This window comes from Fukomys damarensis, unplaced genomic scaffold (genome assembly GCF_012274545.1).
Source record: "Fukomys damarensis isolate Sample0158 unplaced genomic scaffold, DMR_v1.0_HiC HiC_scaffold_39, whole genome shotgun sequence".
Classification (NCBI taxonomy): Eukaryota; Metazoa; Chordata; class Mammalia; order Rodentia; family Bathyergidae; genus Fukomys; species Fukomys damarensis.
Window position 1 is genome coordinate 55,093,963 of NW_022900951.1, and position 21,255 is coordinate 55,115,217.

General features: G+C 46.3%; 2 protein-coding genes across 4 annotated transcripts in view; both read left to right on the plus strand.

The window, feature by feature from the left end:
- The window catches only part of Kif4a (kinesin family member 4A), a 119,139-nt gene extending 112,499 nt beyond the window's left edge, over positions 1-6,640 (plus strand). Inside the window, exons 29-31 of the mRNA XM_010632162.2 lie at positions 3,421-3,537; positions 5,398-5,520; positions 6,018-6,640. Coding sequence (XP_010630464.1) covers positions 3,421-3,537; positions 5,398-5,520; positions 6,018-6,221 — 444 coding nt within the window. The 3' untranslated portion in view covers positions 6,222-6,640. The remainder of the gene's footprint in view (positions 1-3,420; positions 3,538-5,397; positions 5,521-6,017) is intronic.
- Positions 6,641-8,946: 2,306 nt separating this feature from the next.
- Positions 8,947-19,438, plus strand: Gdpd2 (glycerophosphodiester phosphodiesterase domain containing 2). Of its 3 annotated transcripts, XM_010632161.2 has the most exons (16): positions 8,947-9,190; positions 10,843-10,955; positions 11,208-11,311; positions 11,614-11,707; positions 11,911-11,970; positions 12,201-12,299; positions 12,475-12,568; positions 12,715-12,860; positions 12,985-13,067; positions 13,179-13,329; positions 15,930-16,151; positions 16,370-16,518; positions 18,227-18,374; positions 18,515-18,597; positions 18,841-18,869; positions 18,959-19,438. In XM_010632161.2, the coding sequence occupies exons 2-16, from the start codon at positions 10,851-10,853 to the stop codon at positions 19,009-19,011; spliced, it is 1,620 nt and encodes a 539-aa protein (XP_010630463.1). In that variant the 5' UTR covers positions 8,947-9,190; positions 10,843-10,850; the 3' UTR covers positions 19,012-19,438. The 3 variants fall into 3 exon arrangements, with proteins under 3 accessions (XP_010630463.1, XP_033616433.1, XP_019064227.1); XM_033760542.1 differs by lacking the exons at positions 10,843-10,955; positions 11,208-11,311; XM_019208682.2 differs by lacking the exons at positions 8,947-9,190; positions 10,843-10,955 and having other exon boundaries at positions 11,235-11,707.
- The last annotated feature ends 1,817 nt before the right edge of the window (positions 19,439-21,255 follow it).

The window sequence follows — 21,255 nt, forward strand, 5'->3', positions numbered from 1 at the left end:
TGAGACAGACTGAGTTCAAGGCCAGCCTAGGCATCTTAGCAAGACCCTGTCTCAAAATACATACAATACAATACAGTACATGCAATACAATAACATGGGCTGGGAGTGTAGCTTAGTGGTAGAGAACTTATCTAATACGTGCAAGGCCCTAGATTGAATCCCCAGCACTGCAAAGAAAGAAAAAGAATCCTATTACTTTTCAGCCATAGTACTGGGATGTGCTGGTGGCTTGTCAGCAGTTGTGATATATACACACCCCACAGACATACATACATATTTGCAGTTCTGTCTGTGTTAGTTGCACTCCCTCTCTGACATTAAAATCTGCATCCTGGTGTGAGAGAGAATGGGATGAAGTCATAGCTCATACGCATGGCATTCGTGTGACTACATCATGTGTGCAGTGGCTATTCTGTAGTACCACAAGTGTTTATCTAGCCTCTACTTGCTTGAAGACTAGAGTAAGGAGAAGCTTCATAGTCTCACAGAGCTGCCCATTCCACTAATTGTTAGAAATTATTTTGCTGAAATGTGCTATTCTCTAATAAATCATCCCATTAATGGGCCTTGGCTATGTCAGAACCTAATTGTTCATCTTAATGACAGCCCTTCAAATAACTGTGCCTTCATATTTTCCCTTTGGATAAAATAGAGAAACAAGGACAGGGTAACAGCACTTTTGAAGCATGTTGATGAATTTGTAAATGGTCAGAGGATTGTACCCAGGTAGCATTCAATGATTCAGTGATATCCTGGTGAACTATCTCTAGGGCATGTCATAGAAGTCTGTCTTTTGCTGTGTCTTATTCAAAGCAACCAAGATTTTATGTAAATTCATATATCTTTCTGGAAGGCAACTTGAAAAATACTATCTGAATCCTTAAAAATGTTCCCATCATGCTTGCTCTAACAGCACATATACTGAAAGAAAATGTCCCTATTCTCTGAACCAGTAATTATACATACAGGAACTTATACTAAGGAAAAATGGTTATTGATATGTAAATAAATTTATTCATTTAACAAATCTTTTCTGAGCACCTATGTATCAGTTACTGTTTCTAGGTGCTAAGAATACAACAAACATAATGCCATTATGAAATACATAATGTGGGGAGGCACACAGAGTAACTAGAAAAACAAAATAATTCTAGATGGTAAGATAGAAAAATAAAAGAAAATATAGTGAAATCATAGAGAATAATGGGGTAAAAAGAGTATTTGGGAAAGGAAGACCCGTGTAAGCTAAAATCTGAACAATGTGAAGGAGCAAATAGAAGAATCAGAAGAACATTTCAGGGAAGGGGAACAGCAGATGCAAAACCTTCATGACAGGAAAGAACTTGGTGTCTCAAGGAACTGCTGAAAAAGCCAGTATGGCTAGAAAGTGTTAAGAAGTAGGAGAGAGCAACACAAGATGAAGTCAGAGGTAGTCAGGCCAGATCAGGGAAGGTCTTGTCAATCGAGGTAAGGTTTAGATATACACTACAACATGAGTTATAATAGCAAACAATTACTTTTAAAACAATCTTAATACCTAATATTAAGGGACTGGTTACATAAACTGACATGTCCACATGATGAAATATTACATACAGCTATTAAAATCATTTTTATTTCCAATTTTATAAAGTGATATATGATATCCACATAATCATAAAAAATTCAATTTGCTTTACCTTCACAACTACAAAATGAAGGTAAATGGTTGTCATATGTAAAAGGCTTAAGGGTTTGAATTTGATTGATCATAAACTCAGTATGAATCCACGATGTGTTTGTAAGAGTGAAAAATATCACTATCAGGAGAATGGATAAATTGCGGTGTGTTCTTAGAATGAAAAGGAAATAGAACTGCAGCTACATATTATCAATACATAAGATGCTATTTAGATAAACTTTAGACATGTGAGACACTTCCTTATATTTTTTGTAGAACTTGTGTATGGTAAAAGACATGCATAGGAGCCAAGGTGTGGGGTGCATGCCTGTAATCCTCAGGAGGCTGAGGCAGGAAGATCACTGAGTTTGAGGCCAGCCTGAAATACAAAGTGAGACCCTATCTCAAAAAAAAAAAGTCATGCATAGGAGTGATAAATACCTAATTCAAGAGACTATTTACTCCTGGGGGACAGAGAGGCAAATGGAATCAGGAAAGAGTAGACAAGAGACCTGAGTTATATCTTCACTTTATTGAGGAGAGGCAGAGTGAGTCAGGTTTTTCTTCCTATTGTTGTCTATGCTTTTGTGTGAAGAAATGGTGCCCTAAAATAGGACACATTATTTCAAATACTGTATGGTCCAACTAACCTAGGGCACAATGAAATAATTGCTCTCCATGTTTCTGAACTCCAAATTTTTTCCTGGCTACATTTGCTTTTTGACAGCCATTCACGCTATTGACATCTCAAATCCCTAGGCCCTTCTGCAAAAACTACTTATAAGCTAGATTTTTCTCCCATATTCTATTCATGTGGCTAATTGGGAGAAACCTAAATACCACACTTAGACATATCCCTGCTATATCTTTTCTTTCTACTTTCAGCCCATAATTCCAGCCTGTCAAAATATTTTTGGATTGTGATCGTGTTATCTTAACCTATTAATCATCCTCCAAGCATTGTGCTGCTGCTAGAGCCGATAAATATGCCTACCTAGTAGACAGGTTATAACATTTCATATTTATGCTGGGTATGGTGGTGCACACCTATAATCCCTATAATTCATATCTCAGGAGGCTGAGGCAGGAGGATTGCTGCACGTTTGAGGCCAGCCTGGGCTACATAGTGAGTTCAAGGACAGCTTGAACTACATGGCAAGACCCTGTGTCTCAAAAAAATGATTTCATATTTATATATATGAAAGTACTCTAGAAACTATAAAGTGCTACCAAATGACTATTTTGTATCCCCAGTAATCTATTAAAATGTTGGATGATTGTAGTGCTGAGGATAAAGCCCAGGCTGACAGCAAAATGTAAAAATGTGAGTTGGATGAAAGTACAGTTAGTCTAAAAAAGACATCAAGCAACTTATGCTCAATCCTTAAATATACCCAGCTATACTACTGCCCAACTCACTGTTCTTCACTTTGCTCATAAAATTGTTGTAAACGTAAAAAAAAACTGTTGTAAAATCTTTATCAATTGCTTTGCATTATTATGATATTCCTCTCATCTGTCCTTCGAGTATACAGCCAAAAAAAGAAAATGTGTTTGTCTTTCATGACTTCTTCTACTAAACGTGTGATAATCCTTGGAGACCAGTGTTTCACAAAAGGAGAGAACTGAGGACACTGACATTTGATAAAGATGATGGTATTTTCCATTTTTCTAGAAACGCTTGCAAATGAAGGAAAGGTATTTTAAACTAATATTCTCATCCTTTCAACAATATGTCTTCCCATAAACCTGTTTTGCAGTGTTCTTGCAAGGGCTGGTGTGGGAACAAACAGTGTGGGTGCAGGAAGCAAAAGTCGGACTGTGGTGTGACCTGCAGCTGTGACCCCACAAAGTGTCGGAACCGCCAGCAAGGCCAGGTAGGATCGGTGCTGTTTTCCCTCACCATTCCCTGAGACCTCCCACTAGTTGCATCCTTTTCTTCTATCTTACACCCTGAAACCTACATCTGCAGCTCTTCCTACATTTTCACTTTCCCTCTGCACCCAGAGAAAGAGACACTTGACTCTCAGTCCTTCTTCCTTGCCTTTCGTTTGTCATCCATTCCAGGAGATTCCCAGGTATTCAGATCCCCACCCCCAGTCTTAGTGGCAAAGTTTCTGTCCAATTTCTGAGGCAGGAACAAGAACAGGAAAGCAGGCATTTACAGGCATATGAGCACACAGGATCAAACTAGTCCAAAGGCTTAGCTGGAACTGAATGAGCCACATGCTGAGGTGGCAGCTTCCAGGAAGGAAGTGAATCCTCCTGATATCTTGAGATATTAATTATTAGCCCCTCTCCAGGGAACCAGCTGCTCCCAGACTCTAGGAAAAGACCCACAGGAATCAGGTCTTTCTACTAGCCACTGTTGTGAACCAAGTTAACTGTAGCTATCTTCCTTGTATTGCTCCTGAAAATAACAAACTCAGGGAACCAAAATATGCTCAGAAAAGAGCAGCACCAAGCAGATCAGATTTCTGTACTTGTCAAATACCTGCCTGTCCATGACAAAAGCTCATTGCTCCAGCTGTCTATGTGAAATACAATCATTCCATCAAGCATAGTGTAATGACCATTCATCATGCATTTCTTTCTTTTTTTTTTTTTTTTTTTTTTTTTTTTTTTTTTTTTTTTTTTTTTTTTTTTTTTTTTTTTTTTTTTTTTTTTTTTTTTTTTTTTTTGGTACCGGTTATCCAACTCAGGCCCTTGCGCTTGCAAGGCAGGCAGTGTCACCACTGAGCCAAATCCCTGGCCCTATACATAGACAGTTTTGCCATGGATCTTCTGTTAAAAAGATTTCTGTGCTGGGGATTTAGCTCAGTGGTTTGGTGGCCTGCCTTGCAAGCGCAAGGACCCGAGTTCGATCCCCGGTACCAAAGAAAAAGATTTCTGAGATAAGTAAACACCAGAGAACTAAAGTGGCAAACTAGAATTTAGGCTAAGGATCATAGAAGTAGCAGGGACCTTAAGGGTTCCCAATTCCCATGGCTTTCCAGTTTGGGTTCTAGACTAGAGAGTTGCTTCCTACATGGGAAGGGCCTGGATGGTCGGGGGGTGACCTGAAGCTGTTCAATCCCATTTATCCAAAGTAGCTAGCTCTTTGTTTACATATTAAGCTTCTTCTTAGGATTTCAGTTGTGAAAACCACTGGTCTAGTCCAGTGCCTCCATTTTATAGAGAAGGAAACTAAAACCTAGAGATAAGTTTAAATGATACACTTGATATGACACAGCTGGTCATGACAACTAAGATTAGACTTCAGGCTTCTGACTCAATACAGCTCTGTTTCCACGACAACAGACTGTAATTTTAATCTGAGCTCTACACAGAGTCACCTTGTTACCTAAGGGAATTCTTTCACTTGGTTTCCCTATCAGAAAGGAATACTACTAATACAGGCAATGCCCTATAGGAGTGCTTATGCAGACTGTAGAGAGGTGAGGTTTAATCAGAGCAATGACCAAGGTCTGCCTTGTTTTGAACCTTGCCTCATGATATATCCTGTTTTGCTATCCTCAGACCTTTGCCTTCAAAGGCTGCCTCCAAGCATTCCTTCATTCCTTTAGGGAGAGAGCATGTTGAACCCTATGATCTCTCTGAGTGCAATATGCCTGATATTTACTCAGACTGACTGATCAGGTACTCAGAGCTAGGACCTCCCTGGTTAGAGAGGAGCACACTGATTTTGTAAACCTGGTGGCACAAATGCAGAATATGCCTGTCTGCTTGGTTTTCAGGATAGCTTGGGTACTGTTGAGCGGACTCAGGATTCTGAAGGCTCCTTCAAACTAGAAGACCCCACAGAAGTAAACCCAGGAATGAGCTTCTTCAACCCTGTCTGTGCCACTCCCAATAGCAAGGTACGGGAGCTTGAAGGCAGGCACTAGAAAATTTACGTTAGCATCCTTCTCTGCATTAGCTATGATAGAGCCTGGTGAGAGAAAGATATAATCATCTTACTGAGAACTGGGAATCGGGAATAGACTAGGGTTTTATTGTTGTTGTTTTGGTTTGTTTTTTTGCAGTACTAGGGATAGGTCTCAGGACCTTATGCATGCAAGGCAAATGTTCTGCCACTGAGCCATACCTCCAAGCCTTTTTTAAGTTTCATTTTGAGGTATAATTTCACTGAGGTTCTCAGGCTGACTTAGAACTTGGCAATCCCCTTGCCTCAGTCTCCTACATAGCCGGGAATAACGCATGCACCACCATACCCTGCTGGAGTGTTTTTCTTAATACAGCAATCTTAGGGATACCTCATCCTTCTGGGAGTATATTAAGCATTTGTAGTGGCTCAACTGACCTGACCTTCTACCCCTATCCAGGGTCTATTCATATCTGTCTCTTTCCTTCCTAGATCTTGAAAGAGATGTGTGATGTGGAGCAGGTGCTATCAAAGAAGACTGCTCCGGCTCCCTCTTCTTTTGACCTCCCAGAATCAAAACGTATTTCAACAGAATCCCAAGAAAATAAAGCTCCAGGGAAGAAAAAGAAACGGGCTCTGGCCAGCAATACCAGCTTCTTCTCTGGCTGCTCCCCTATTGAAGAAGAGGACCACTGATTTGGAGTTATCATCTGGATCCCTATCTGCCTTGGGAGACTTGTTCAGGTTACAGCCAAGAGAGATTTTTTAATGACTACCCTGGGATTTCAGATGTCTTGCTGTTGAGGGGACAGAATGTTACTAAAGGAAGGGAACCTTTGTTGAATGTTGGCCCTCAGTCTCCTGCCCCTTTTCCCAGACTGCTTCTGCCTTTTTTCTCCAGAAGATACTAAGCCACCTACTGAAGAGAGAACCAAGTGACTTTCCCCTAGTGACTTGTCAGGAACCAGTTCCCAATAGGATCTAGCTCTTCCTTGCTTGTGAGCAGTCGTCTTTATGTAATCTCAGCTTACAGAGGAGCCTGGCTCAGGAATACAGCTGGAATCTTTCCTGCCTTGCCTCTGGGTTTTAAATCTTTTAACAAGACCTTCATTTGTCCGCCATGTTAGTGAAGTAAATGAAGTATTTTAAAATGTTAAATAAATAAAGCTTAACCTGTCTACTGTTCAGGAAGTTCCTTCCGCACTACAGGAAGAAATAAAATTTTAACCTGTGTTCTTAAGCCTCTGAGCTTAGAACTATTAGGGAGATTCATCACAATTTCCTAACCCTTCTTGCCCTTTCTAGAAAAGTTACTTTGGGGATGGAACCTGGGCCTTGCATATGCTGATAAGCACATGCTCTGCCACTGAGCCATATCCCCAGCCTACCCTATTCTTTCCCAGGGAGAGTGTAGAGCATAATGTTGTGTTTATGTTTGTCTGCTGCCCTAGGAAATTGGAACAATGTTAGCAAAGCCAGTAGCCTAACCGCTCTAGAACTTCCAGATTTGGGAGGAAGGAACCACATTTACCAGGCAGCTCGATGTTCCTGCCATGATTTTCTTTAGCCTTCATCACAAAAATGCTCAGGATATTTGTAGATGAGGAAACAGAATGAGTTAGTTTCACATCACTATACCTGAGATAATCAGCTTAAAAAGAGAATAGGTTGATTTATTTTGATCCACAGTTTTGGAAGTACCAGCCCACACTCTCTTGGCTCTGTTGCTTTTGGGCCTGTGGTAAGGCAGTGTATCACAACAGAAGAAAGTGGCAGAGCAAAACTGCTCATTTCATGTCCAAGATGCAAAACATAGGAAAAGGAAGGAGCTGGGGAGTGGGTTCTCCCACTGAAGTGAAAACCTCCACTAGACCCCTCCTCTTAAAGGTTCCACAACTCTCAAAGTGTGCCATAGGCTGGAGACAAAGCCTTAAATACATGGGCCTTTGGGAGACATTTAAGGATCCAAGGTATAGCACTGAGGTGCCAAGAAGTTGGATAATTTATCTAGAGTCACAAAGTTTAGTAATCGAGCTAGGGCTTGAACTCAGATCTCACATGTCTAATGCCCTGCTAACTGCTCTATGGACATGGGATGGGCATGGGACCACACTACTGTTCAGTTCCAGGGCTGAAGAGCACTGGCTCCTCGCTGTCTCCTTTGAAAGGGAGAAGAAGAGGCAGGGGTTACTCCTTACTATACATCAGGCTCTCCATCTCTGCTTAAAGCTAGAAGGGGGGCAGCCCTGGAATGCCATATATGGGCTACCAGCTACACATGTAGCTTTCTGAGAGTTCCTAAGCCCTGGGGACCATATCTGTGCATGTCCCTGTCCCCTTCAAAACTCAATACTGGCCCCAAGAACTAGAAAGCCAAGACTGTAGAATCCACCCCAGACCAAGCAAAGGAAACCTGCAACCTGCTTAGAATAAAGCTGGCAGAGAACTGGGTGACCCGCTGGCCCTAGGCCTCCTGCCAACAAGCAACCCTGCTTCTCTTTGCATTTTAATTCCAAGGGAGCCTCTGTGGTTGCCAACTAGAGCCTCCTGATACAATGGGAAGGCAGGGGGGAGGGGGAGGGCTCTTGGCAGAAGAGAGCTAGTCTTCCTTGTCACTGCTGGAAATCCAGTGCGTGTGGGGGGAGGGGACAGGCTTAACCCAGGAGAGGATATCCTTTCCCAACAACACCCTGCTAGCCTCTAGACCCAAGTCACCGCATCAGCCAAAATGCAGGGAGGGATTCTGATCAAGCCAGCCCCCCGCCCACACCAACCCCTGTACCTTACCTGAAGCTGTCTACAGCTTGCTAGGCCACCCTCCCCATCTGATGCTACAGCAACAGCATCTTTTGTATGTGTTCATCTTCCAGAAAGCCTGCAACCCCAATATACTATACGCCCCTCAAGCAATTCTTGAGAAGAAAGTAAAAATGCTCTGGGGACAAAGTGGCGATGATGGAAATCTCTATGTGTCCTGAATGAACATCTGTGTCAAGTGATGGGGGAAGGGAGAGGGACTGCCAAGTATCACCTTGGATCCACAAGGCCCATGGGGACCCCTGGCCCAGAAGCTGAGCAAACTGCTGCCCAGAGTTCGGGAAGTAGCTTTACAACTACATCTTATAGATACACCTTGCAGAAGTGGAAGTAGGAGCCCAAGAGAAAAGGGGGCTAATAAATTGAGGCTTTAGTCCAAGTGAGCTTGAGACTAGACGTTAGACTTCCTCACACATGTAGGCCTTTCCAGGGGGCTGGCAGGGCCCCTTCTCATTGCCAACTTGCAGATCACCTCCCCCCGGCTTGCGCTCAGCCCTGCCCCCCTAAGCAGGACAAAGCCCCAGCAGTGACTGGGAGGGGAATAAAGGGAGGGACAGAACAGAAAAGGCTGCACAAAGGAATTCCTCTCCCCCAGTCCCCCTGACCGCCAATGGGTAAAGAAACAGTTCTGCTCTCCCTCCCACCCTGGCTGGCCCAGGCCAGAGAGCAGCTGCAGACCTTCAGAGAGGACCCATACATTGTCCTGTAGGTGGCAATAGTGCCACCTGTTTGACCGGTGGGGCTGAGCCAAGGACTGGAAGAGGGAGGAGGCACACAACTCGGAGAGAAGCTGTAAAGCAATACAGAGCAGAGAGCTGAGCAGAGAGCAGAGCTGCGGCTGAGAAAAGGTGTGACGGTTTGGAGGCTGAGGGCTACAGGCGGGAGGTGGGGGGTGAGAACTGGCTCTGCCCGGCAGGGAGGCAGGGGTCAGGCCCAGCACTTGGGCAGCACCCGACAGATTTCCTGCTTAGGGTTTCCAAGTTGCTCAGATCCTGATCCCATTCAACAGCCAGATCCTGGAGGGAGGTGGAATTCTGGAAGGCAGCCTGGGGTGCAGGAGTAGTACCCCCAAGGGACGCTGAGGTGCAGACTGGGGTGCAGTACAGGCTACTGCACCCCAGCCTCCGAATGGGCAGAGACAGGGGCCTCCCTTTGGCTTGACTGTCTCCTGGGAAGGAGTTCAGGGACAGGGGAGAGGTTTCCTTCCTCCACCCCAACCCCCTACTCCTCCATCCCCTACCCCAGCCCTCCTTTCCCAAGGCAAGCATAGAGTAAGGGAGGAAGGTTTAGGAGCTGCCACATTCTTCCTTTTTGCAGGGGCACAGCCACTGTGTACCCCCTAAGACTCTACAGCCTCTAGGGGAACCTGGACAACAAGTGGTCCTGTCTCTTAGACCACACATGCGCATGCGTGCACACACACACACACACACACACACACAAACACACACACGCGTGCGCGAGCCTGTGCGCGCTTTGGGTGTATTGAGGGGCTCCTTTACATCGTGTCATCTAGAAACCCATTTGTACTGTTAGCCACTAGTGCACACATGCATAGGCTGGCACAAATTGCACACCACTCACATGGAGTCACAGTCACATGCCCAGCTTGGAGATTAGTTTGGTCTCACAGCCAGAAGCATAAAGCACAGGGATCCCCAGCCCCAAGATAACCATGTCCCCATAACATGCACCTTTGTCCTGTGTGTGTTGTACTTTTACCAAAGCTAACTCAGAGGGTGGAGCCCCTGCAAGGTGAAAGGTGGGAACTGGGTTTCTGTTTGAGGGGGGAAACTGGGCAGGAAAGGACAAAACTATGGGGGCAATGCTTGGATTTTCCAAATGTGTGCTTTTAGGGAAAAGTGTCTGTTAGAAGGGTGAAAATGACCCGCTCAAGCCTTCCTCTTAATAGCATTGTCCTCTGCTCTATGGAAAGACACAGAATCTTTTAGTCAGGGCTTTGTGGTCTGTATAATCTCTGTATCCGTAGCAACTAGCCAACTAGCTGGGCCTCCTTTTGCCCCAGGTCAGAGGTGGAACCTCTGCTTCAGGTTATTCCTACTTCCTGGGGTAGAAGGTAACTCAACATGGGGCTGCCTCAAACTTGGCCAGATCTGCCTCAACTTGCTGAATTGAGTTTGCCTCACCCTTGGAAGTTTCTCCTGAGTCTCCACCCCGGCCACTCCATTCCCTTAGCTGGATGTTGTTAAGTAGGGAGCCACTGGAGAAAATGGGTATGCGTTCTTCCTGCTTGTCCCACTGTCTTCCATACACCAAGGACAAAGGTAAAAGAAATACCCCAGACACTACCCTCTTTGCCGGTCTTGGAGCCGGAGCCTTTTGCCTTACCTAATCCAGTGTTCTGGGACTGACCTGCCCAGTGACCTCCCTCTGCTGCTCAGGCCTCTGCCCATCCCTCAGGCTCCTCAGATACAGTGGCAGAGAGGATGAGATTTGCCCTCCGCCAAGGCTCTTGATGGCTAAGTGTCCTTTTCCCTAGGCCTCACCATGGCTGAGTCCCCTAGCTGTTGCCCCAGCTGGGCCTGCTGCCTCCACGGCCTGTATAGCTGCCACTGGAGGAAATGCCCCAAAGAGAGGATGCAAACCAGCAAGGTGGAGTACGGATGGATGGGGGAGGCTGAAAATCGGAAGACAGAGGGTGACTGGAGGGGATAAGGAGGCCAGTTGTGCTCATAGGCAGCTGGGAGGAAGGGATTTTCTCTCCCCAAGAGAAAATCTCCCTCAAATATGGAAAGAGCTGCGCAAAGTAGACAGGAAGGGCAGGACAAGGGGCACCCTTGCCTCCTCTGGGGACTCATCATGAAATGGAGATGGGCTGTGAGCTTCTCTCCCACTCCTTTGCAGTGCGACTGTATCTGGTTTGGCCTGCTCTTCCTCACCTTCCTCCTCTCCCTGAGCTGGCTGTACATCGGGCTCATCCTTCTCAATGACCTGCACAACTTCAATGAGTGTGTCACAGACCGACCCTCTTCCTCAGCATGTTTGTCACCCTATGCCCCACCCTGACCCCTGGGTGCTCAGCTCCCACTGTCAGCCCATGCCTAACCCCTCAAGCCTGGCTGTTCTGCTACCCAACCTCCCTAGAAAATCCTTCCATGAAATCTCCTTACCCTTGGCGCCCCAGGCCCTACAAAGTGCTTCACCCTCACTCCCTTCTTATCCTCCTTTTGGAGCCACCCATCCCAAATCCCCTCAGGCCACTCTTGCAACCCCTTCCTTCACTTGGACACCTCCTTCTCCCCTCCCACAGATTCCTATTCCGCCAGTGGGGACACTGGATGGACTGGTCCCTAGCATTCCTGCTGGTCATCTCTCTACTGGTCACATATGCATCGCTGCTGTTGGTGAGTCCAGGGGAGGCTGGTCCAATCCCCATTTTACCCATTTTTTTCATGCTTGACTCTACCTTCTTGTTCCTATTCTGGCCATTGAGGGAAGGGGGCTGATTGTTGGGTGGAAGGGAAGGTAGTATCAGCTGGCAAAGCCCACTTCAGTGATCTTGTTCCCCTCTTGGCACCTCCTAAGTCCCACCACCCCTTGCCCCCAGCTCCTGGCCCTGCTCCTGCATCTCTGTGGACAGCCACTACATCTGCACAGTCTCCACAAGGTAGGGCAGGGGTGGCAATGAGTGGGAGAGGGGTGGCAGGGCGATTTGCTGAGGGCTGTTTTATCCTTGGTGTTGGGCCCCACACCTGAAACCCAGGAAGCATTTGTTGAGTGAAACAAAGAAAGTGGATGTGTCTAGGAAAGGGAAAGGCACTGTCTCAGTAGAGGAGACCCAGGTGGCCATGAGCTTAAGTTGACAAGGAGGGACCCATTCATCCCTGCTCCCTCCAGGTGCTGCTCCTCTTCATTTTGCTTCTTGTGGCCACTGGCCTTGTGGGACTGGACATCCAGTGGCAGCAGGAGTGGCATAGCTTACGTCTGTCATTGCAGGTGAGTGGCCAATTTTCGGTGACTAGGTGGGAGCCTTGGCCTGCAGCCAATCCCAGATTTTTTATTGCTCCCTGGTCTCTCAAGACAGCAGGTAGCTTGGTCATTCTGAAGGTTGGGCCCCAAGAAGGGGAGGGGCACTAGGAAGAAAGCCCTCCTCACCAGCTTTTGTCTGCAGGCCACAGCTCCATTCCTTCATATTGGGGCAGTCGCTGGAATCACCCTCCTGGCCTGGCCTGTGGCTGATACCTTCTACCGCATCCACCCAAGAGGTGCCAACTCCATGCCACCCTCCTTCACTGGTCATCCATGCATCTGGCTCCCTCCACTCATCCAGTTTCCAGCCCTGCAGCCTGCTTTCCACCCCTAAGATTCCTCCATTGCCCTTTCCCTAAAGACTGTCCCCCACTCCCCACAGGTCCCAAGATTCTGCTACTGTTCCTATTTTTTGGAGTTGTCCTTGTCATCTACTTGGCCCCTCTATGCATCTTTTCACCCTGCATCATGGAACCCAAAGACTTACCTCCCAAACCTGGGCTGATGGGACACCGAGGGGCCCCCATGGTGAGTGGTGGGCAGAATGCTGGATGGGTGAGGAGGATCTGCTCCTTGGGCTGCAGCAGCCAGGCCTGTGGGTACCCAGACTCCTGCCCTTCCCTGCTACCTCTTCACCAATTCCCTTTCTCAGCTGGCCCCTGAGAACACACTGATGTCCCTGCGGAAGACAGCTGAATGCGGAGCTGCTGTGTTCGAGACTGATGTGATGGTCAGGTGATGGAGGGTGGGGCTTGCGGGATCTGGGGAGTGAAGGACACAGTGGAAGAGCTCAGGAAAAGATGACCAGCCCCAGACTTGGCCCTCTGACACAAACTGTGCCCTCAGCTCCGACGGGGTCCCCTTCCTCATGCATGATGAGAAGCTAAGCAGAACCACGGATGTAGCCTCTGTGTTCCCATCCCGAATCACAGCCCACAGCAGTGACTTCTCCTGGGCAGAACTGAAGAGACTCAACGCTGGCGCCTGGTTTCTAGAGGTGAGAGTGGCATCTGGGAAAAGGCAACCACCTGCAGGGGCACTCAAAAGACAAGGTTCATGGCACTGATAAGTTTTTGCTGAGCCCTGTGTTGGCCAAAAGGAGCAGTGTCTGCCTTCAAGTCACCTCACCTACAGTAATAAAGAAGAGAACTTATTTAGCAGGCAACTAGAACAGGTAACCTAGAGCAATAAAAATACATTTCATGGGCAGAGAGGAGAGAGAAAAATCACTCTGCTCTTTGACCACAGGTGTGGGAGCGATCAGGAGTGGATTTGCATGGGAGAGGAGGCGTGGCACCTGTGATACCGGAGTTTGCTCCTGAGATGGACAGAGCAGGCCAATTATGGTGGCACACACTTGTAATGCCAGGGATGAGGCAGGAAGATCGCAAGTTCCAGTACTGCTTGGGCAACTTAACTAGACCCTGTGTCAAAAATAAAATGTACTGGGGATATAAGTCAGTGACAAAGTGCCCCTGGGTTCAATCCCCAGTACCACAAAATAAACAAAATAAAATAGAAGGGACTAGGAATTCTTTTTGCAGTGCTAAGGATGGAATCCAGACCCCTGCACATGCTAGGCCTAGTGCTGTGCTGCTGAGCTATGCCCCCAATCCATGGGACAGGGAATTCTAGTCAGAGGGAAGAGCATGTATAAAAGCCAAGTATGAAAAATTGTGTTTCCAGAGAACAAAAAGTGGTTCAACATAACTGCAAGATACAATTAATGGAAGTGGTGGGATGCAGAGTCTTGGTCTTAAAGGGCTTTGAAAGCCTGGCATGCTGCCGCACATCTGTAATCCCAGCACTTGGGAGGCTGAGACAGGATTGTCACGAGTTCAAGGCCAGCCTGGGCTACACAGTGAGTTCAAGACCATCTTGAACTACATAGTGAGACTCTGTCTCAAAAGACAAAAAGAAGAAGAAGAAGAAGAAGAAGAAGAAGAAGAAGAAGAAGAAGAGGGTGTCTTTGAATGCCAGACCCAGAAATGTGGACTTTAATCCTGTAGGTAGTGAAAAAATATTTAAAAAGATACTTTTTTTTTCATTTCCTCTTTTCCTGATTACAAAAGTAATACTCATTTGTAAAAAAGTAATCCATCAGAGAAATAAAATACAGATCAAAGCCTCCCATCTAATTCATCCAAAACAGTCACTGTTAGAGATACACGCACATATATTTATGTAAATTTACATATTTACATAATTTATAAATATATTACTTTTAAATTATATGCATATATATTGTGTATATGAATTATATATATTTATATATTATACAAATTCATTGTATAAATTTATATGCATGTTGTATGACATATAAATATAGTATATATACATTATATTACATAAATATATAGTTATATATTTATTACTTTAAAATATATAATGTTTTTATGAAAAATAAAAACTATATATGTATATATACTTTATTTTGCATAAATAGGATCATGACACAGCCTCTACTAACTTGCTTTTTTTAAAAAATTTAACTATAAGCAGTGAACAATTGTAATCCCGGCACACAGGAAGGCTGAGGTAGGAGGATCACAAACTTGAGACCAGATTGGGCAACTCAGTGAGACTCAGCCTCAAAATAAAAACAAAAAGGGCTGAGAATCTAGCTCAGTGTGAAGGCCCTAAGTTAAATCTCCAGTGCCACAATCAATCAATATTTTTAAAAAGCTATATATGATATATAGCAATATATGAGATCTATATTTGATATCGCATATCAAAGTGATTAAGAGTAGGGATGCCTGGGTTTGAATTATGCCTCCAGCATTTACTAACTATGTGACCTTGGGCAATATTTCTTAGTCATTGTGTGCCTCGGGTTCCTTGTTTGTGCAATTGGAATAGGAACAATACCTACCTTGTAGTATTATTGGGAAGATTAAGTTAGTTAATACAAAGTACTTAGAACATTGCCTTGCCTGCAGTAAATACTACAGTAAGTACTCGGTACTGTTAGCTTTATCCCTGTCAGGGATTAGAAGATGAGATCATTCCTTGATACAAAGGGAAGGAGAGTAGAATGGCAGAAGCTTGGAATAGCCACTAGGGGAAATGGGAAAGGGAGCAGATCAACAGCAAATAAAAATTTTGCTAAGCAGCACTGAGCAAAACACAGAACTACAATGCCAACTGTCCCCATGGCAATGTTCATCCCTCAGAGCTAGGGGTAGAGAAGGCAGATAGTGAATCAAAGTTTGGAAGTTGTAGGGCAGGTGGAACAGGGAGGGAGCTGGCAGCACTGTAGAAAAGTATCTGAAGCTATGGATGGACCATGGCAAGGGATGCAGGTGCAGCTGAAAGAGAGCTGATGGCTTGAGAGGAAACCAAGGGTTAGGGTCCCGTGAGATGCAAGATAAGGTGTAGTTGGACAAAGAAATGAAGCTAGAAGTAGGAAGTTGCAGTCACAGAGTAGGGAATGGTATTAGATGGTAGGGAAGAGAACCACAGTTTAGAAGAAAGACCAGACGCAGAGATAGGCAGCAGCGAAACACCAAGTGAGGGATATAGGAGAAGACAGCAAGAATAAGGGGAAAGTCTGGAGGCCTCTTCTGGTACTGAAATGATTTTCCTTTCTTATAGAGGAAACCCTTCTGGGGAGCCAAGCACCTGTCAGGGCCTGATCGGAAAGAGGCTGAGAATCAGACAGTACCAACATTAGAAGAGCTATTGAAAGCAGCAGAAGCCCTCAACCTTTCCATCATGTTTGACTTGCGCCAACCTCCACGAAACCACACATATCATGACACTTTTGTGAACCAGACATTGGAGACTGTGCTGAGTGCAAGGGTGCCCCAAGCCATGGTGATGTTGCCACGGCTCCCAAGAGCCCCATTTTGCCCTCCTTCCCACCGTGCCTTTTCAAAGCCTTGGTGATTTTGAGACTGCCTCTTGCCCCAGTACCCCCTCCACCCCAACCCAGCTAAACATAGCCCATTCTGTAGCCAAACCTCTCACCCCTCCCCTGTCCCTCAAATCCCTGGGTCTTCCTCATCTTCATGCCCATCTTCCCTGAACCACAGATCCTTTGGCTACCAGATGAAGATAGGGCTCATGTCCAACAACGGGCACCCAGAATGCGCCAGATATATGGACAGCAGAGAGGCAACAGAACAGAGAAGCCCCAGTTTCTCAACCTCCCCTATCAAGACCTGCCATTGTTGGATATCAAGTGAGTGCCAGAGAAAGGAATTGAGGTGATCTTATGGACTAATGCAAGGGAAGGGCCCATGCAGGGAGGGCAAAGGCTATTTATTTATTCAGTCATATGACAAATATTTATTGAATATTTGTGTATCAGGTAGTATATATTGCAGGTTTTGGGGGTGTAAACATACATAAGACAGACAAGTAATTCCACTTTCGTGGAATGTACATACTAGTGAAAGAGCTAAGTAGTAACTCACTTAAAATGCATGCATATTGAGTAGTGCTAAATATTATGGGAAAAAAACAGGGAGATGTAGTAGTGACTCGGGTTCAGAGTGAGGAGCTAGTGCAGGGGTCAGGGCAGCTACATTAAGAAGAATGGCTAAAGAAGTGATGATTGCTGAACTGAGACCTGATGGTTACAAGAAGCTGACTATAGGAAAAGCAAGGATAACGGCCTAATGTTCAAGGGTAGGCAGGAGCCAAAGTGGGCAACGTTTTGTAGGCCATAAGGGTTTTAGCTTTTATTCTACACTACAAAGATCAGAGTAGGGCTGGGAGCATAGCTCAGTTGTAGAGGATTTGCCTAGCATGCATGAGGTCATAAGTTCCATCCCCAACACTTAAGAAAGGTGGGGGGATAGAATGAATAAATTAATTTAGGGAAGAACTGGGAGAGTTCCAGATGTGAACTGGGTTGCAGAAGCTGACCCAGGAGTACACATGATCGATTTCAAAACATGAGGTTGCCAAGGTCTTTTATAACGTCCCCGTGGTTGGATAAAAAAATGTGAACTGAATGATAGCTCAGTTACCATAAGTACTTCAAGGGCCCTTCCCTAAATTGTCACCATGGAAGGAAATGTGACAGAATTTTTTGCCTTCACCTGGTCCTGGTCAAAAAGGACTGCTGAACACATTTCCAAAAGATGTGAATTGGTAATGAATGTACTGATGACAAGTCAAGGCTTTAAAAGGCCTAAATACTTTTAAATGATGGGTCAAAACTAGCAAGATGAAATGCAACAGAGATGTAAAGACCTATATTTGGGGCCCAAAAGAATTTCAATCACACAAACACAAAAGAGGAGACATTGGCATCAGCAGGGACATATGTGAAAAAGCCCAGGGCTTTGAACAGTGGGCACAGTGAGTCATCATGGGAGATGCCATTACCAGACCTAACCTGACTCCAGGCTGCCCACATACAGGCGTAGTGTCCAGAAGTAGAAGGAGATAATTTTGGCCTACTGAAAGCTGCTCCAAGCTCATCCAGGATAACATGTTGAAAAGCAGGCTCCATATTTTTGAAGGAACATTGATAAAGTGGAGCAAAGCCAGATTAGAAAAGCTTATACAGTAAAGGAAATAACAAACCAGGCCTCAAGAGTAATGGTTGAAAGCGCTGGGCACTTTGGGCCTGGAGAAGAGAAAGCTCAAGGAGGTGTGGCCTCTGTTCCTGAGGCCTCGGAAGAGCTATCGTGGAACAAAGGAAAAAAACAAATTTGTGTGTCTCCACATGGCAAAGTTAGGGCTGGTGGATGGAATCTACCAGGAGACAAGAGTTCAGCTACGCAACGAAAATCACCTTGGGTCAAGGGATTGCTATGCAGAGTTAGAAGTGATACCCGTCTTGGCAGTAAGACTAAATTCCAGGACATGCAGGGGGCTGCCACCCATGCCTCTTGCACCACCGTTCTGGATGTCCCATTTCTTTCCCACTTTGACAGGGCACTGCACCAAGATAATGTCTCAGTGAACCTATTTGTAGTGAACAAGCCCTGGCTCTTCTCTCTGCTCTGGTGTGCGGGGGTCGATTCGGTCACCACCAACGATTGCCAGCTGCTGCAGCAGATGCATTACCCCATCTGGCTTATTGTAAGGGCTCTGGGACTATTGCCATTCCTTTTCTTTTCCCATCTCTGATTTTCTTTAACCCTGTCCATTTCACCCTTACTTATTTTCCCCCATATACCACCTTTGGAAATCTGGCCCCTGACTATTTCCTATTTCCACAGCGTCCTCAAACCTACTTAATGATGTGGATTATTATTAATTGTGTCTCCACCCTGCTGCTTTTGTGCACCTTCCTTCTCCAAGGGTAAGTGCTTTGTGCCTCAGCTTTCTGGGTCCTTACTTTCTCTGGGTCCCCAGTGATGAGGCTGATTCAGACTCATATGTACTGCCTGGGACTGGGGTTTGGTCTGTTCAGTTCCTTTGAGAGCTTTAAGTCCTTATTTATATCACCAAATTGGCTTGAACCTGAGGAAAGCAGTCTAGGGGTTGGAAGGTCCTGCTTGAAGCTGGCTGAACTCACAAAGGAAAGCTTTTCTTCCTCCTATAGGAGATGTGCTAAGGAGAGAGAGAGAACTGGTAAGGACTTTCCCCCTCACCTCACTTTCTCCTCCTAGTCTTCCCTTTGCTCATTCCATATGTGACCCACCCTCTGTTCACCTCCCCAGGCTTAGAAACAGCAGTGCTGCTGACCAGGATCAACAATTTCATGACAGAGTGAACACCCTGCCCTGCCTTTGCCCCGTGTGGAGTCTAAGGCCTGTCTTCATTGGTTACCTGTAAGAGAGGGAGTGGGGCTGAAGTGGACTATTTTGGAGTAGTGAGTTTCGCCAACAGGAGGTTTCAGCCACAAGGCCCTCTGCTTAGGTGATGGGCAGTCCTCAATCTGTTAGGAAATCTGCTTCTCTTGGAGTTTTGACATGGGGCAGTTGAGAAGACGGTGAGTCATGAGAAGTTTCTCCTAAGAAGAAACTAGAATGAGGAAGTAAAAGGGCAATTGCCAAGATAAAGTCTGAGACTTGGGTGCATGAATTCTTGCACAGAAGGCACAGGGTGTGTCAGGGGTGGGACCATTTGGAATAAAGACGGATAAAATGACCTTTCCTGGAGCACTCTAAGAAGATGGCTACACAGTCCCCATTCCATGCAATTCAGCAAGGACTAGGAGATAAAGAGCCCATCTAGTCATGTAATTCTATATTTACAGGTGTCTTTTTGCTGTACACAATCTTTTCTTCGAGATTGGATGGTGTCGGTAGCTTGTCTATTAATCTGTTACTCGATGAATTTCATTCCTATTTGATCACAGTCTAATCTTTTCAGCTCTGGGGCTGGGAGGAGACACCTTCCGTCTAGGGTTGGATGTGATTTGACATTGAAGGATCATGATGGGGGAGATTCGAGGATTGGAGGTGGGAGGAGAACCATCTGCTGCAATAAAGAACTGCCAGAGGCGAGGTGTAGAGCAGCCGCCTAGGGGGCCGTTCCTGGTGATGCAAACACCCAGCGGAGGGTTGCGTTGTAGCTCCACCTTGTGGTCACCTGCCTCAAAAGGAGGGCCGCCTCCGTCGTCACCCTGACGTATTTTCTGAAAGACACCTGTTTTCCATGCCTGTTGGAGACTTGTGTCCTTGACTTAGGACTCTAGGGGCACAGTCCGATTTCCACAGGTCTTCATTCTACAGGTTTCTGGTCCAGCCTTTCTCTCCAGGAGCAAGTGTTCCAGTGTATTTGCTGCTTGTGTGTCTCTGGTCTAAGTAGTTGAAGAGGACAGGGCGGAGCTGGCATAGGATGAGGAAACTGTAGAAAGGAGGAAAGGGAGCGCAGGGTAAAACTAGAAGAGGGCCCTGTGGTTGACCCTACAGTCCTCCATTACACTGACATTCCCCCTGGTTCGTGCCTCCACACAAAGTCCAGTCGAATTAAGGGGTTGATCAGTCAGGAGAGTCGATTCGCAATTCCTCTTCCCTTGCCAAACTGGGACCTAGGACGGGTAGCACTGCCATCTCGGGGCAAGACCCTAACCCCGGATTGTAGACTGTCATGGGAACTACAATTCCCAGTATGCCTCTGGGCATTTCCGGTCCCCTTTCGTTCTCGACGCCCCACCCTCTCCAAGCACACTCTTGCAATACACATTCAGGTAGCCGTACACAGCAGCATACCTGGCCTGCTGTTGGTGTGGGGGTCGGGGCACGCGGGTAAGCTTGAGGCTCACGGGCAGCCAGTGCCGCGGCTGCTGCCTGGGTCCAGGTCTGCTTGGGTGTCCACGCCCCCTTACACCCAGCAGGTCTCCTTCACACACTGCTTTTCAAGCTGTATTTTCTTACTTTTTGCCGTTTCTGATCCTGCCCCTCAGTCAGGCCGACTACTGACCTCAGCTCTGGAGTCCCCAGCCTGTCAGGTACTGCCGGGCTGTCGCCTCTTACCATGTACCACTATCCTCATCCCTTCTTTTCTGTTCTCCGTATGTTCCCCAGGCTAGCAGCACTGCTGCCTCTTCATACCTCCCCTCCCCTTCCGACCACAACCCAGTCCATCTCCAGCTTCTCCACCCCCACAGCCCCAACCTCCCAGCTCCCAGGCTCTCAGCTGCAGTCCTCTAATCTTAGCTTCCAGACTCCCCACCAGAACGCCAGCGCCCATCTCCAGCCATTGCTTCTAGCCCCTAACCTTGGGAACTGAGTCCTAGGCCTGTGTTACAAATCCTTACACTCTTCCCAGGAGGACTGGACAGCTATATCGCACTTAACCTCTGTGAGGCCTTGCAGGAGGCGGACCAGGGGGAGCTGCTCATTGGGGTTCACTGCAATTACTTGTTATTTTTAGCTGCTGACTCACAACTTCTGGCATCCTGGTTTGGGGCTAGCAGGCTGGGCTAGTGGGATATTAATAGAGCGGAGGCACAGCCCCGACCCAGTTCAATTTGGAAACGGGGGAGGGGGGGACAAAGATCCTTTCCCTT